We start from the raw sequence: 17,979 nt of genomic DNA, 5'->3' as shown, positions 1-17,979 counted from the left end.
TATTGTGACACAATATTTATTAAGCGTTCTGCAGTACACAAAATTTTCAAAAACAACCGGTAAAAGTGAAATAAGGCACCATTAAAAAAATATAAATAAAGCGTTGCGACGAGCTCAGTTGATGAATTAAAACTACCGGGTTTGCAGGCTTCTTTCTAAAATACCAACAGTAGATCCATACATTGTCATAGTTCTTAAATGATCTCAAAACCTTGAAATTGCATAGAAATAAAAAAACATTATATCTGCATAGAAATAAAATTATTATTGTTTTTATATGAAAGCTCGAAATTTTCCACAATTATTATTAATGCAAAACCGAAAGGTGTCAAGTTCAAATGAAACCAATAAACCACTAACCTAGCACAACCATTTCAGTAACATATCCTTTACACTGAACTGAAACATTAGCTAACGACTCATATAAGCTAAAACTTCAACTTTTAACGGAACAAATTGTCTATTCTGTAGCGTGAAAACAAAGTTTGGTTGAAATTACGGTAAACCAAAATATACAAAATATTAATTCGAATTCGTTGCGCTTTACGTTAAATATGATGTATATTCCGTTGTGCGTTAAAATTCGTCATTCGATTTATCAACAGCTAAATCAATAAACGTTAAAAATTATTTGTTATAAAAATGGCTTTTAGAGCGCAGCTGCATTGAATTGTTATTTTAAATTGACCAATATTACGAGGTCTCAAAATATTGCGTTTTTTCTGAATTAAATACAATGGTTACAATTTACGTGAAAATTTTAGAAGGCAACCTTATTTTTAAAATAACGCACATGTTGTGTCGACCATCAGGGATCGAAGAGTGTACCAAATTCAACAACCGTAATATATAGTGAACATCGAAATCACTTTTAATGGTAGCAGTGAACGAAGAAAATGGTGCAAAGAATACCTATACGAGCCTCAATGGTGGTCAACTACTCCATGGTTGACATCAGACCAATTTAAATTGCAGTGGTTTACCTCAATAATCAAAGTGATAAAAGCAGGCACAATCTACCTAATATTATGGGAAAATGATAGATTCAAAAAAATTTTTGCAATAAACAAATTTCAAGTGACAATAAAAGCTACACGAGGATCTAAAAGAATCTCAGGGTTGAAATTCCTGGCCAGCATCAGGTGTAAATTTAATACCGCTTAAAAGCAATAAAAATCAAGAATAATCAATGAACGTATATCATTTATATCATCCGGGTAGTATGTTTATCATGGTTGCTGTGGAATGTCGAGTACAGGAATCGCTTTGGGATCACGTAAGGCAGAACGTTATAGGCCTACTAAGTTAAAAGTATTTGAGTGTTCACTTAAATGATAAAAATTAGAGGTGAATTAAATAGACTACATACATACATGCTACAGTTCGACAATCCTGTCGAGTAATTGTATTCATTCATTTTAATACAATTATGTAATAATGAATGAAACAATCAATACAGTACTAATGTGAAAAGAGCAACGGGATTACGTCGACAGTGGACGGAATTCGACCGTTTCATACAGCAGCTGCAACGTGTTACGAAGACTTCTAAACTTTCCCTCTGTGTTGATTTAACGTATATCTTATAGGTCAACATGATACACTATTACAAAATTTCCTGACTTTCCAACGATAGTGACCGTAGCAGTTCTTTTAGGGTTATAAAATCTCAACAACTAATCTGTTATCAAAACGAATATCCTGGTACCAGATTTTCGAACTTTCCACCACTATTATAACACTATTTTGCGGGTCTGCATCATCTTGGTTACACAATAAGAATATATTAATCTTGTGATACTTCAAATCGCTCTTGAAATCTGGCTTATTAGAAGCACCAAGAATGAGTTCAATAAGAAAAATTTATCAATTGTGATGTGGCCAGCATGAGTGAAATTAATTATTCTAACATTGAGTGATTTGAGTCCACCTTAATATTTCCTTATTCAAAATCCCTAAGATATTGAAAGTCGCCATCATAGATTCTTCACTAGGAAAACACTTGCATCTTAAAAATGGATATGAGGCATAAGAAAAGCAACTAAAACGCGAAAAATTTGACATTCTAAATATAAACATCCATAGGCACTTTAAATGAGTAACTAGCAGCAGTGTAGGCAAAAAACATAAAAATTTGTTAAACAGGCACATAATAAAACTTGAGACAAGCTAGAGTCGCGTCACTCTTTTTTCTTGGTCGCAGGATAAGCAACATCATCGCTGGATATCTCGCTAGCTGATGACCTCACGTCCGAAATGTGGTCGGATGAAAACTTTCTAGCTATAACCTGCAGGATGTTGTACGTCCAAATGAGATGCATAAAAAATATCGACAATATCAAGCCGTTGAACAAATAGTAGACGGGATAAAACTTGTCTTCTTGCACGTGAGCTTCAAATAACGTGCTGCGTATGAGACGTAGTGGGAAAATACCTAACCTTGTGACGATCCATAAGATGACAAATACGACAAACCACTTGTCCATGAGAGAAGGTCTCTTGCAATAGCCGCAGATTTTTGCAATCAGCAATGGAATATCAGCGCACTCGTGCAAAAAGAGAATTAGCGAGCCTATCCTCACGAAATTACAAACCCAAGACAAAGATGTTAGCAGAATTGTAACGATGTGATGACAAAGCATATGCGCAGAGTCGTGTCTGCGAGGTTGCATGAAGTGCGTTGCTGTCTGACACCAATAGAAGCCTAAGGCGACCATGTAATACCACCACAGTTCCGATTGTGGAAACTGCATCGGAAAACTGTACCAACAATGTCTGACATCATAGAGCCACGGTTTATCGTGTAGTACCACGATGCCAGTAATGCAAAAGCCTACGTAGTATACGAGCTGCCAGGCACAGTCGATGTACTTTTCCATGGTAGTTGCCTGTTGGGATACGGTTTTCTGGCGCAGCCAACGGTCTACTTGGCGATTGGTCCAGCCTAGCTTTTTGGCGTGCTCTTCGATGACAGGATGAGGAGCCCTAGACCTGAACTTCTTGTAGACTTGGTCTAGGATTGAGTTGTGAGGAGGATGTCTGTAAGGCTGAGAACGAATTTTAAGTCTCTTCCCTAAGGGTACGAAGACAAACGGAATCAAAATACAATATTTTAGAAACACGCAAAATCCAGCGAAAATAAAAGGATATACCCACAGATCTCCAGAGTTTGGAAAAGGTTTGTTGGTTTTCTGAGGGTCAAGGTCGTCCCATGAATAACCTGTAGGAAGCCAAAAGTTTTTATCCCAAAATGCGATGTAAAGATCCATGATGATTGAATGTGTAGTGTCGCCAGAAGCGACCAGCAATACCAAAACCCAGAAATATGTTCTTCAAGGTAATTAAAACAATGTTCTGAATATGTGTTCTTGAGAAAAACTCCAAAATAGTCGTGACGGCCTAATAAAATTTTAAGCTAAGCATTAAGTCACGAGAGGAAGTGACGAGAAATTGATTGGTATCTACAAATAAAATAATTGTACAACAGTATTTTACGAACACTTCTGTCAAATATCTTCTTCGACGATGTAGTAAGCAAGTTAGTTCACCATTAAGTTTTCATCTTCATTAGTCTTGATTTAAGCTTCTATTGAAGGTTTCCCGCTATGATCAATGGAGTCTGTCATGAAAGAATAAAATTTCCAGATGTGTGGAAGGCTAGATAGGAGAAGTCGTCATCCTTCGAAGCTGACAGACGCCGAAAAATTTGCCGCATTAAAAGCATCTGAGGACAAAAATAACGAAAGTCAAATGCATTGAATGGAATTGTGATTTTTGTGTACAAATAACAGAAATACAAGTAGTTTCTATTAATATTATGGCAGATAATTGGTAAAATTTCTATTTGGAATTACAAAGATTTTCATCATTATATGCCTCTTCATGACAATAAACAGAGAACGTTAGACGGAGAAATATCAAGACGTAAATTGAATGCATTGAATTTTTATAACTAAAATAATGGATACCATCCAGGGCTTACACTTACTCAAAATTTTCAGTGAAAATTCTTCATGGAAATACGGAATTCAAGTTCATATTAAATTCAGATCTTGTGAGTGATGACACGGTTGGAGTAAGTCTTCTGAAGCGAGTGTGGCAGCGCAACAATTGAAGTTGAATTGAAGTTTTGCAGGAGTTGATAAATGACGTGGTTTACAATCACACAAGATCCTGCGAAAAAACAATATTAAAGTTAGTGTTGCTTTATGAATAAAACCACGAGTGGAAATATGAATTGAACTACAACCGGAATGATAGAAACGTTATCATGAGTCGAATTTAGAGGCGATTAATATAGGTTTTTGAGAAGAATGAATAATTGAATCAAGATCGGCATTACGCAAAATATTGTGAGCAGAATATTATGAGAAAATATTTTTAGTTTTCAACATAATATTACAGTGAATTTCATTGCGATAAGAATAATTAGCAGAATAGTTAAAAATCTTTAAACCGCCTCCGCCCATTGTAGTGACAGGTTACTATTTATTTATCTGAGGTAGTAAACTATTAAACTAATTGCAATAATTCATTAAACTCATTTTATAACATTATATGTGTTATATTAATAATATTTAATAATAGTTATAATTAATAATAATAATAATAATAATATTAATGTAATATTAATATTAAATTATATATGTTGTAATCATATTATAACATTATAAGTCATAAATCATTTTATTGCACGAGTCATTAAACTAATTTCATTAAGAGTCACTGGAATATCAGCTACCTATACAATATCTGTAATATCAGTAAATATATGTAATATCAATTGAAGAGTTATAACAAATATTTCTAAATAAATGTAAGCAGTTATGCTTTCGAATTACAACACGATTCAACTTAAAGATAAACGCCATTCGTAGAATAATTCAACGATTAAATCGTGAAACGTCAATTCAAAAGAAGCTTTATTAGCAGACGGCACCGTTTAAGATATTAAGTTGAGAAGCCAGACAATTTAGGTTCAGAGGACCATAGAAAAATCTCCCTACATCTTAAATATTACAGACACATATTTTACGTTTCACATTATAGGATAAATTCCTGATACGCTGTCTTTAGAGACAAGCAATATATAATTTTGTAAGCTCCACGTATGGAACCGCCCGTACCATTTCTCAACTTACCATACAATCCAAAAATATAAGCTCCATAAGAAATGTTTCAGTACAAAATCCAAAAATGATTCGTAAAACTAATAAATAATATTGTTAGTACAAATGCACTAACTAAAAATAAATGAAAGACATACTAAAGTAAACACTTGAGAAGCATCTATGTAAGAGCGCTCAGCATTGTAACGAAGTGACTGCACAACGATTACGCTGGTGATTGATTGTGAGATAAACGCTCGTTATCTCTCCACTATCTCGTATGACTGTTCGAGAGCATCTCGTCTCGCTCATGGGAACGCATGGAGTTGGTCAGCATTATTTCATGCGCATGTTCATTTAAGCGCATGGTTTTAAAATACATAAAATTTTCAGAGTACTGTTTATGTGAAGGTACGTGCAACAAGGATAATTCCAGGCTTGAAAGGCAGGTCCTACAGTATGAGGAAAGATTAAAGATTATGAAGCTTCCAAGCCTCAGTTATCGACGTCTGCGTGGGGAACTCATTGAAGTATACAAATATACTCATGGCTTATACAAGGTCCCAGAAGGATTAGTAGAATTTAAAACAAGAACCAACACCAGGGGCCACGGCTGTAATCTAAAAAAACTGCGTTGTAACACATCCATGCGACAACATTTCTTCTCGCTTCGAGTCACCGACATGTGGAATAGCCTCCCCGATTACATCGTTGGCGCTCGAAGTATACATGAACGCTTTCAAGAACAGACTAGATAAAGCTATGGGAAAATATATGTTCAGATTTGAAATGCCTAGCACCATATCGAACCCGGTGGAAGTCTAGTAGCAATTTCAAACTATCGTCAGTCCTGAAAAGATCCTGTCAAATGACACGATTTTAGATCTTCTGTGAACAAGGCACGAAAAGTAAAAGTATCGGCGACAGGCCACATCAGGCCTACACTTCAGCGCCGACAGCACTATGTTATGTTATGTTAATTACCTGTACCTACACACACATATATAATTAAGAACGGTGTACCATGTTGCACTACATGCACCATATTTCACTACATGCCACGCCCCATATCAACCACATGCACAGCACACTAAGTAATCGATCAGCGGACGGTCGATGCAGCAGGTGAGGTCAGAAATAAATTGCTGGGCCACGCACTCACAAAACCTGATGGGTCAAATTGTCAAAAAAAAAACACTTGCTGCGTGTAACACTGATACGTCCTTCTCTTGGGCTGAACTGGGTGCTGATGACCGACATAAGGGCAATAATGCATCGCTATTTGTTCAAAGTCTCATTGATTTTTCTGGGTGAGGTCAGAAATAATATGCACGGCGACACGCCCCCCTCTCCTACGACACCCCCCCCCACATGCTGGACTATATTTAGGAGCATTTTTGTATGCTAAGTTAAACGTGTGGGTACGGAAGTTATGCTAATACGCTTGTCACTGTCACTACACATTGATTGATACGGTCGCTACTGACGCTACATATTGATTGACACTGTAGCTACAGATTGATTAACACGGTCGCTACTGACGCTACATATTGATGGACACTGTCACTGCTTATTGATTGACACTGTCGCTACATTTTGACACATATCTGTAGCTACATATTATGTAGCTATAATTTACATATATATGTAATCTACATTTAATGTAGCTGCATATTGATTGACACTGTCACTACATATTGATTGACACGGTCGCTACATATTGATTGACACTCTCGCTACATATTGATTGACACTGTCGCTACATAGTGATTGACACGGTCGCTACATATTGATTGACACTGTCGCTACATATTGATTGACACTCTCACTACATATTGATTGACACTGTCGCTACATATTGATTGACACTGTCGCTACATTTGATTGACACTGTCGCTACATATTGATTGACACTGTCGCTACATATTGATTGACACTGTCACTACATTTTGATTGACGCGGTCGCTACATATAGATTGAAACTGTCACTACATAGTGATTGACACTGTCGCTACATTTTGATTGACACGGTCGCTACATATTGACATGGTCGCTAGGTATTGATTGACACGATCGCTACATATATGATTGACGATTTTTCTTTCAGTACTTTTGTTAAAAAAACGGGAAATTTTTCAGAACGACGTGAGCACTAATATTGTAACAACTAATTGCTAAAAAAAGGATACGAAAAATAAAGGTACTATTCGGTAAGTGAAAATCTGTACAGCGTTCGCGCCACACCGATTTTAGGCTTCGTTTGATTGAGGTTAAAATGGATCATGAAATACGATAAATTGAATCCCCTGAATTATGCAGCGTTGAAGGTCCATATGCTATGAATGGATAATCTAAGAATAAGCATGTGGTAGAAATAAATCAGACATGTTATTTCAGTTTCATAGTTTAATGTCACGCACAGCTTCATAATTAGACATAATATTATTATGTTAATTATTAATCTTTAATGATTATTTATTATATTAACACGGGAGGGCTTTAGCGCGTACAATAAGGGAATTACTGAATTGACAATAACTGAATAACAATAACATTATATTAACTGAATTAATATAAACATCAAATTAACTGAATAAATAATAACTGCTCAATAAGGAAAAATTCACACATTGCACAGTCGATACGAACACAACCACACACTCGACACAGATGCCAACACAGTGACTACACACCATACACATACTTAACCAACATTAGCGTACATAACTTGTCTATGACATCGATTGTTGCTTAACGACTAACATAAAAAAAGTTAAAAATCAAATTATAATTCTTGACTGAGGCAAGATTAGTGATGTAATTCTTGACTGAGGTAAGATTAGTGATGTAATTCTTGACTGAGGTAAGATTAGTGATAGAATTCTTGACTGAGGCAAGATTAGTGATGTAATTCTTGACTGAGGCAAGATTAGTGATGTAATTCTTGACTGAAGCAAGATTAGTGATGTAATTCTTGACTGAGGTAAGATTATTGATGTAATTTTTGACTGAGGTAAGATTAGTGATGTAATTCTTTACTGAGGTAAGATTAGTGATGTAATTCTTTACTGAGGTAAGATTAGTGATGTAATTCTTGACTGAGGTAAGATTAGTGATGTAATTCGTGACTGAGGCAAGATTAGTGATGCAATTCGTGACTGAAGTAAAATTAGTGGTGATTAAAGTGCAATTTGAGTGATCAGATAAATCTTAAGAGGCCCAAATTAAGTTTTCGATCATTTAAAAAGATTTTAAAGTTTCAACCAAAATGATACCTTGGTTTCTAGGTTTGATGATGCCTTATAGATCCAGGATCGAAATGAAATTGTAATACGCAATAATAAAAATTAAAATCTAAATCATGAAAAAAGCTTTTCATGAATCATGAAAAAGCGTTTCATGAATCATGAAAAAGCTTTTCATGAATCATGAAAAAAGCTCATCATGAATCATGAAAAAAGCTCATCATGAATCATGAAAAAAGCTCATCATGAATCATAAAAAAAGCTTATTATTAATCATGAATAAAGTTTTTTATACAAACACAAGAGCTACTCATGCGTGCATATGCGAACGTCTGCCCTCGTGAGGGCTTTAACGCGTACAATGAGGGAATTACTGAAGCATTCAGCCACATAGACCCAAGGGTCTTATTCAATAATTAGACCCAGACCAGCGCCTGGCTGAGAACCTCTCCCTATACATCAGTCAGCCACATAGACCCAAATGTCTTCAATTAGACCCAGACCAGCGTCTGGCTGAGAACTTCTCCATAGACATCAGTCAGCCACATAGACCCAAATGTCTTCAATTAGACCCAGACCAGCGCCTGGCTAAGAACCTCTCCCTAGTTATCAGTCAGCCACATAGACCCAAATGTCTTCAATTAGACCCAGACCAGCGCCTGGCTAAGAACCTCTCCCTAGACATCAGTCAGCCACATAGACCCAAATGTCTTCAATTAGACCTAGACCAGCGCCTGGCTGAGAACCTCTCCTTATACATCAGTCAGCCACGTAGACCCAAGGGTCTTCAATTGGACCCAGACCAACGCCTGGCTGAGAACCTCTCCCTAGACATCAGTCAGCCACATAGACCCAAATGTCTTCAATTAGACCCAGACCAGCGCCTGGCTGAGAACCTCTCCCTAGACACCAGTCAGAGAAATGAGTGTGACTCTGTCTAAATTTCTATGTACTTTTTTCCTTCGTGTGAGTCATCCTGACCTGTCAGGAGCATATCAGTGCTACGTCAGCACTATAAGCTAGTGTTGTGGTATAAAACTTTGTCGCTATAATGTATAATATTATCCATTAATTTTATAAGTGCACAAGTCAAATACATAGACCTAAAATGCCTTTAATTAGAGTTCAATTAATTGATCTTAAGCGACCAAATACAAATTTCTATCTAAATCTATTGGCCTATTTTGTTGGCTTGAATGCTAAATAACAACAAAATTTACAGGTTAGAAAACAAAGGAAAATAAGTTTATCGAAAAGTTTGCTTGAGTTTCGGCAGTTATGATCTGAAATAGACTCTTTTTAGTGAAAGATTTAAAGTTGAGATAAGTAGTGAACTTTATTGTTTATTCACATTCTTACTGTGGTGCAGGATTAAATATTGAATCGAAGTGGAACGTTGATAACGAGGAATGATAAATAAAGATTCAATCAATATAATCAATCAACTTAAAGGTTGCTGCTGGCAAAAGGCACTTCAGCTCAATAATAGAACAAAAGAGCTAACTTTATGCAAGCAGATTTTTTGCACCAGTGAAGCTTCTAAATCAAGACACGGTGTTTACTGAGCTCCAAATAAATTAAAAAAACTGAAATTTTTTTTATTTGCCAGCGCTACATAAAACAGTTTGTAAGAAGGCCACTTAAATAGGCGTAAGACAGACATTTAAATAGTGTGGAAAGCGGTCATTCAAATAGTGCCCAAGCGATCATTTAAATAGTGCGCAAGGTGACCATTTAAATAGTGTACAAGGCGACCATTTAAATAGTGCACAAGGGGAGCATTTATATGCTGCGCAAGTTAATGTATGGGAAATTACACCTTAACTGAAAGCATGCAAGTCATTTCGGAAAACGAGACGAAAAGAGACACGTTCTGGAGCAGCGCAACGTTATCCCTCTAAAGCCGTATGTCACTCTCCGGATACATAAGTTTCAACTTAAATTATACGTAAACTATTGAATGTAGCAACCTGAGGACGTTTGTACGCAACAGAGAACATTTTAAAGTAACTTTCAACTTAAATTATACGTAAACTATCGAGTGTAGCAACCTGAGGACGTTTGTACGCAACAGAGAACATTTTAAAGTTGTCGTACGTGGCGGCAAATTATACGTAAACTATTGAGTGTAGCAACCTGAGGACGTTTGTACGCAACAGAGAACATTTTAAAGTTGTCGTACGTGGCGGCAAATTATACGTAAACTATTGCGTGTAGCAACCTGAGGACGTTTGTACGCAACAGAGAACATTTTAAAGTTGTCGTACGTGGCGGCAACCATCAGTGCAAGTCATTTTGCGCTCACTAGAACGTCTCCTTTTTGGGAAGTAGGCGCGTGACAATATTGCTCAGGTTACTAATATTATAAATAATACTAAAATTATTATATTGTATTAGTAATATTAATATACTACTAATATTGCTCCGGTTACTCATGTCAGGCGGTACGTATCGAGTTAAAGAGGCGCGCAACGTACGTTCTAGAAATGCGCAGCGATCTAGAGACAAGCAACATTCTAGCGTTGTACAATGTTGTGGAAGATAGTAACGGTTTAAGGCGTACAACGTTCGACCGGCGAGTAACGTTCTAGAGGCATACAACGTTGAGCAAGGAGGTACAGGGCCGAGAAAGGGCATACAACGTTGAGAACGGACGCACAGCTTTGGTGTAAAGACGTACAACGTGTAGCAAGGACTATAACGTTGGGAAAAGACGTCTAACGTAGGATAAGACGTATAACGTAGGATAAGACGTATAACGTAGGATAAGATGTATAACGTAGGATAAGACGTATAACGTAGGATAAGACGTATAAAAAATGGGTAAGCAAGATAGCGTTCGGTAATGCCGTATAACGTCGAGTAAGAAATACAGCGTTGGGTAATGCCGTTTGACGTTGAGAAAGTAGTACAGCGTTGGGTAAGTAGTACAGCGTTGGGTAAGTAGTACAGCGTTGGGTAAGGAGTATAACATTAAGTAAGGACACACGTTAAATGCTCCACGGCAGCTAGTCACGGCACATGCACAGGCAAATTACCAGCATAGCGGGCCACCACACGCGGCGTCACCGTACGAGCTGGACCAGCAAACGGAGCATCACCGACTCGCGTACGCTGTGGCTGTGCTTTCGTTCTTTTTTCTTCTGTTAGAATATAATACAATGGAATAGAATGGAACGGAATGGAAATAGAAATAAAATAGAATAGAGTAGAATAAAATAGAATAGAATAAAATAGAATAGTATAAAATAGAATAGAATAGACTAGAATAGAATACAATACAATAGAATATAACAGAATAAAATAGAATAGAATTGTCGGCACGGAAGAAATAGGCCCATGGCCTGTTGCCGATTTTTGTACTTTTCGTGACTTGATTCACAAGTAAACTTCGTGACTTTTCGTGACTTGATTCCGATGTACTTTTCGAATCAGACCGAAAGCTACAGTACTTTCCTCGTGGTACATTTAGTAATTCATTTTCATGTTTCGAGAGAATTCCAGTTCCTTATTTTGCAATTAATGATTAATATGGTATTTGAATTTCCGTACGATAGACTGCGACAGATATACCGGTGTTTTACAATTTTAATTTTTGTTTCAAGCTCAATTGCAATGAATACTTTCTTACATGGAGTAGAAGCTTCTTTAAAATGTTTTAGTAGAAAGTTGTTACTTTTCCCTTTATATATTGTCACATATACTGATAATTTGAATGCGCTGTAGTCTTATCGAATAGTATTATCCTTAGCTTTAACAGTTAGAATAGAATAGAAGTGTCGGCGCTGAAGAAATAGGCCCATGGCCTCTTGCCGATTCTTGAACTTTTCGTGACTTGATTCACAAGGGATCCGGCCTTTGGAACCCGATCTTTCCATAGCTGACGATTGATTGAGATAGCTGCTGGACTTAATTATTGCCTGGTCCGTAATTTGCTAGGCATTTTAAGACTGAACATATGCTCCTGCATAGCTTCGTCTAGTCTGTTTTTGAAGATGTTCATACTCGGAGCTTCAACGATGCTATCGGGGAGGCTGTTCCACATGTCGGTGACTCGCAGCGAGAAGAAATGTTGTCGCGTGGATGTGTTACAACGCTGTTTTTTTAGTTTATAGCCGTGGCCCCTGGTGTTGGTTCTTGTTTCAAATTCTAGTAATCCTTCTGGGACCTTGTATAAGTCATGAGTAGTTCGAAGTTCCATCTCGTTCATTTCTGAATTGATTTATTGATTTGATTTATTTATTCACACTGGGAAACACGTTACAATGAAATATATAAGAAACGTGAAATAAAATAGCAAGGCTTCCAAGTGAATGCCCATATAAGCTAAAGAAAGCTTCGCCGGCAATATAATAGGTATAAAACTCTATTCTAATGATAATAAGATGACGATGAGAACAAATAAGTGACATTTTTTAAAAATAATCACACCCATTGACAAAAGCCGTAAGAAAACTGATAACCACATGTCATAATAAAAAAAAACATCAGCATAAAAGAGGCAATACTAACATTACACTGAGTAAAACACGGTACAACTAAAAACATGTAGCCAAAGTGCTTAAAAATTACAGGATAGTCTAAATCAAATTAATACTGGTTAATTAAGGATAAAATCACGTAATTCTATTTTCAAAAATACTTTGAAGCAATCTTCTTTGAACTCATCTGGCAATTCATTAAAATATTTGACACAATTAAAAACGGTACCGTTTTTTTCTATTTCTAAACGAACCGTTGTTAAGTTTAATCGAACGCCCCTGGTGTTATGGGAACGTTGAGGAACAAAAGGGGGCGAAAAAGATATACATGAATTTAATTTCAATTTATTAGCCCAGACATGTGGCTAAATTTTATTAAGGGGGAGAGAAATACAATGAACTTTTCTATACTTTATTGAAGCACAATATAAGCGTCGTTTTTTAAAATTAATTATAGGAATGGGAGTCAATTATAACAGCTTCACGAAATGACATACCGAATTAATGAAAATGTGCAAATGCATGTAAGATATCCATACATCGTCATGTATATGCAATCACATGCTTATGAAGCACCTACGTTCATGAGTTTTAGCTTTTATTTGCACACTATTATAACGTACGTGGAATTTTACTTGCCCATTGTTGACGAACATTGTATTGTATTCACACAATGTTGACACACACCAGCTTATACTCGCTCGTTGTTTACGTATAGATGTAGTGAAACATTCAACTTTCGTTTGAAGATTTGCTCTCAAGAGTGCATTACTAGCCACAGATGTATTTTTCAGAAGCGGTTCATAGCTTAATTAGGCTTAATAAAGCTATGTCTTTTAGAGGCGCTTAATTACAACAATAACCTAATTAATTAATTAATTAGGCAATTAAAGGTAATTAATTAGGTTTTTATTGGTTCTTTAATTATGCAATTATAGGTAGTTTGTTAGGTTATTATTGGTTCTTTAATTAGGCGATTTAAGGTAATTAATAAGGTTATTATTGGTTCTTCAATTAGGTAAATAAAGGTTATTAATTAGGTCATTATTGGTTCTTTAAATAGGTAATTAAATGCAATTAATTAGGTTATTATTGGTTCTTTAATTAAGTAATTAAAGGTAATTAATTAGGTTCTTATTGGTTCTTTAATTATGTAATCAAAAGTAATTAATTAGGCTCATATTGGTTATTGAATTAGGTAATTAATTAGGTTATTATTGGCACACAACGACATACTAGATCTGAGGTTGCATGTTGACTGCATCACTTATTAAATAATATATTTAATAGTAACAATATTTAATAGTAACACGAAGTCCATGTAACAAGTCGTAACATTATTATATATGGTATTTCCTGCAAGCATCGTAAGAAACGAGGGCGTATTATCATAACTCGCTCAAGTACACGTAGCGGCCTAAGTACACGTAGCGGCCGGTCTCTAGTCTGTGATTGGTGGGTTTAGCTTGAGGAGCCATCAGTGATTGGCGTACGGAGTAACAAACTCTTATCTATTTCTGATAGCACGGTCTCAGAATTGGAAAAGGAATCAGAGCCCGTATGGCGCTATTAGGCATTGGAGATGGCGTTATCTATCGTTTGCCTATGATTACCGTACTTATCTGATGATAATTTTACTTGCATTTTCTTGTTAACGTATAAGTGAAATTTATAAACTTAAGATATATTTTTCTTATTGGCGTAAATTTCATGACTAATGATGTTCAACATAGAATTTTGGATTAGGCAGCAACATATTGTCAGAAATAATATTTAATATGATGATAAAGCAGGATGAAATTCTTGAATCAAAGATTTATGGTTTTACAGTTGCAGAAAACATATAAATATAATTAAAATATTTAATTGAGGCGCACTTCGAAAAAGACTTCGAATAGGGCGCTATTTATAGAACTTCCTTCAGAGGAGGTTTGGCTCTCTCAACAAATAAAGCTGCTTTATACTACACTCCCATTCATCTTTAATAAATTCTCTGACACGTTTACAAACCTTACTTTGCCAGGATTAGCAATTCATTTCTTCCTGAAACAACAAGATCAATCTCAGCCTTACGCTTGTTAGCTATTCTCTTATCAGGGAGAACTAAAGCCATTCTTTGCGAAGTTTTTAGAGATAAACATTAGTTACTCGTAGTAGATTCCTATATTGCAATATCGGTCGAGGAAAAGCTTATAAAAAAAGTTATTCATGTACTGCCAGCGCTGATTTTAATTAAAAGTAATTCATTTGCCGTCAAAATTTATCTTAATCCAAGAATTCATATCAATCCTAACATTAACGGACGCGTCCGAACACATGTAATGATAACCGACCTGGGGCCATACTTTCAAAACTCGCTAAGTGAACGTAAGTACTTATGCTCTATTTTCTTGTCTATGATTGGTGGATTTTGCTTGAAAGGCCGTCAATGATTGACTGATGAACTTACGATCTCTTAACTTTTTTCTGAAAGTATAGCTGCGGCGATGTCGAGCGTAGCTCAATGGAGGTTAGGCTAGTTTAGCATTTGACCATAGCGGTAATTTTAATGCTTCAAAAATATACTTACATATCGCACGCGTAAAAACGGAGTATCTTCAAAGAAATGCATGAGAAATTCCCATACATACAGAAGTATGTATGGGAATTTTTTTATTAAAAAAACTAACAAGAAGCGAATAAATAAAACTAATTAACTTGCTTAAGAGAAGAAATTCTGCCTGCCTACACTAATACATACAGAAGTATAGATATATCAGTATCCAAATGGTATTTTATAAATTTACAATCAGATTAATTAACGGTCATAATCTAATCTAGGAGAAATGCTAAAAGGTGAAGTTCTAACGCACCTCTAGTTCGAAGAATTCAAATTGGTAAAATAACAACGAATGTTCTAGCGAACGTTTAACCTAAAAGATTAAAATTAGGGACTGAAATACCAAATCACGCAAACATTGCAGTAAAGCAGTTTAAAAACATTTTGCTCTGTATTCACTGAATACTGTATTGTAGTAATCCAAAATTAGTTGTCAGAATCGCTACACGATGGTCCATGACGCTGGAACACAGATGATTCAGACAAGCTCAATCGGATTTATTTACCGATCCTAATCTTCAACACGGCACGTTATCGTGTTACTAGAGTGTAGCAAATTTTAAATTACAGTTGTCATCAAGTAGCATTAAAGGGCGTTATGGCCCTTTTCTAAATTTAGTTAGAGGGTTCATCAATTATCCAGATCAACCCTCGAAGCGCAAGTGGCTACTTGAGTACTGGGCGAGCCGCGAGGGCAAAGTAAGTAATTTCATCCGAATAGCAATAATTAGGCAATTAGAAATATTTACCTGTGATATTTATCGACACCTGACACTTCAGATTCCGAGGTTATTGCTCGGTCTTTGGAGTTTGTTTACATAGAATTTCTAGCGCCCAACACTGCACCACCAACTCAGACCACGACTGGAGCTTCACTGCGGCTGCAGCGGGTCGGGACTAGAGAACGAGAATCCATGCGGCACGAGTCACGCGAGCGGAGACTGAGATAAATATTCCTTTCCACGAAATCAGGCCATCGGCGTTACTCAGTTACATACAACAAGAAGCCTTTACATGAAGATATTTACAATTGAATCTATAATTTAGTTAGTGTGAGTTTAAGGAAGCTGATAAAATTTCTTGCAGAATAGATTGTTTTAGATTTGAATTAACAATCAATAAACTCTTGCAAACCTTGATTGCTGTTTACAGACTTTTGTAACCTTCATCAAAGAATTTTATTCATTGCAACGGTTTAAAATTCAATGAATCTTTTTACGCAAACACTTTTCCGGCTTCATGAAAAAGTAATAGATTTATAAAACGTAATATGAATACAATTATACTCGTAATTAATAACGTGGGTATTCGGAATTTTCATATCTAATTAGAGCTCAGTAGGAAAACAACTTCTCGTGCGACTCGTCAGACTAGGCAGTAGGTATCATTGACTGTGGAGTGTCTCTGGATTCTAATATTACTTGTTTATCAAGTTGGTGAGTTGCTCCCGTTGAAGCTTAAATGAACGTTAATGTTAGTTTTTAAATGATAGCGAACTCAATTCATATTGTAAGAATGCATTTAAATTGTTAATTTCCATAACATGATATCTGTAGCATCCTAGCTAGCAACCATCCGTACTTCTCAAATTAATCCACTAAAGAAATAGCTCATGTGCCGTGTCATTTGGTCAGATAAATTTGCACGCATGACAGTTCATCACCAGCTCTCCAACCGAAAACGTTCAAATTTGAATCACACGTGTTTCAAGTTTAGTTTCTCCCTTACCTCTGTTTAAACCCACCGCTTCCTATCCAGTATTAGCTACTGGTCGTTGCTCTGATATTCTGGGGTAGATTGAACACGAATGTATTGCTCTGTGAGAGGTTATGGAGGCCTGATGCATCCTGCAAGCACCCACGCGGTGTTGGAATAGTCCTGTTGGGTGGTGCGGATGTGGTCTTCCAATTTGACCCATGAGGAAATTGTCTGCTAGTATTTATGCATCTGTAAATAATTTTGTAAAACTATTACTTGGAAAATTTATGCGACGTAGGTCGTACCGTGGAGAAGTAATTTGAATTTTGATTCCCAGTCCTTCTGCTGGCTTAGAGGCAGTTGGCACTCCTGGACATAGCCGTCATAAGCCCTGTTGCCGATCGCGAAACTCGTGAGCGCAATAATAACTGGGTATAATGGTTCCATATGAGATATCATTCGTTATGAAGATCAATTATATAAAGAACTAATTCTTCATCTTTTGATGATGCTAGAAAAATATTTTTTATGTTGCCTGACGCGATCTCCACCGCATCTATACCGGAAGCTCTGCGCCCGCATTTTGCTAACCACGACAACGTTCGACTGGAAAGTATCCAGTTGCTAAGAAAGCATAAGGTGCCTGTACACAGGGATAGTACTAACCGCTAGTTAATCCGGCGCTTGATCTATCCACGCTACTAGCCTCGTGTATAAGGGGTTCAGCCGCTTCAGAGGCATGCGCCGGCAAGTGCTCGAGGCGCGGCCGAGAGAGACAACGATGTGTTGATATCTTGGCAGGAGAAGTGGCTAGTAGCGTTGATGAAGCCATGGAGAGAGCATCTGTG

At 36.5% G+C, this 17,979-nt stretch overlaps 1 protein-coding gene across 1 annotated transcript; it reads right to left on the bottom strand.

Moving 5' to 3' along the window:
- On the bottom strand, positions 1-16,297 carry LOC108672980 (ceramide synthase 6-like). The gene is made up of 3 exons (XM_018160748.2): positions 16,183-16,297; positions 3,989-4,173; positions 1-3,724 (listed from the first exon to the last, which is right to left on the bottom strand). Exon 3 carries the CDS (start codon positions 3,267-3,269, stop codon positions 2,181-2,183), a length of 1,089 nt encoding a protein of 362 aa, XP_018016237.1. The 5' UTR covers positions 3,270-3,724; positions 3,989-4,173; positions 16,183-16,297; the 3' UTR covers positions 1-2,180.
- Positions 16,298-17,979: the final 1,682 nt, after the last annotated feature.

This window comes from Hyalella azteca, unplaced genomic scaffold (assembly GCF_000764305.2).
Source record: "Hyalella azteca isolate HAZT.00-mixed unplaced genomic scaffold, Hazt_2.0.2 contig8360, whole genome shotgun sequence".
Taxonomy (NCBI): domain Eukaryota; kingdom Metazoa; phylum Arthropoda; class Malacostraca; order Amphipoda; family Hyalellidae; genus Hyalella; species Hyalella azteca.
This window is presented reverse-complemented; position numbering and strand designations above follow the sequence as displayed.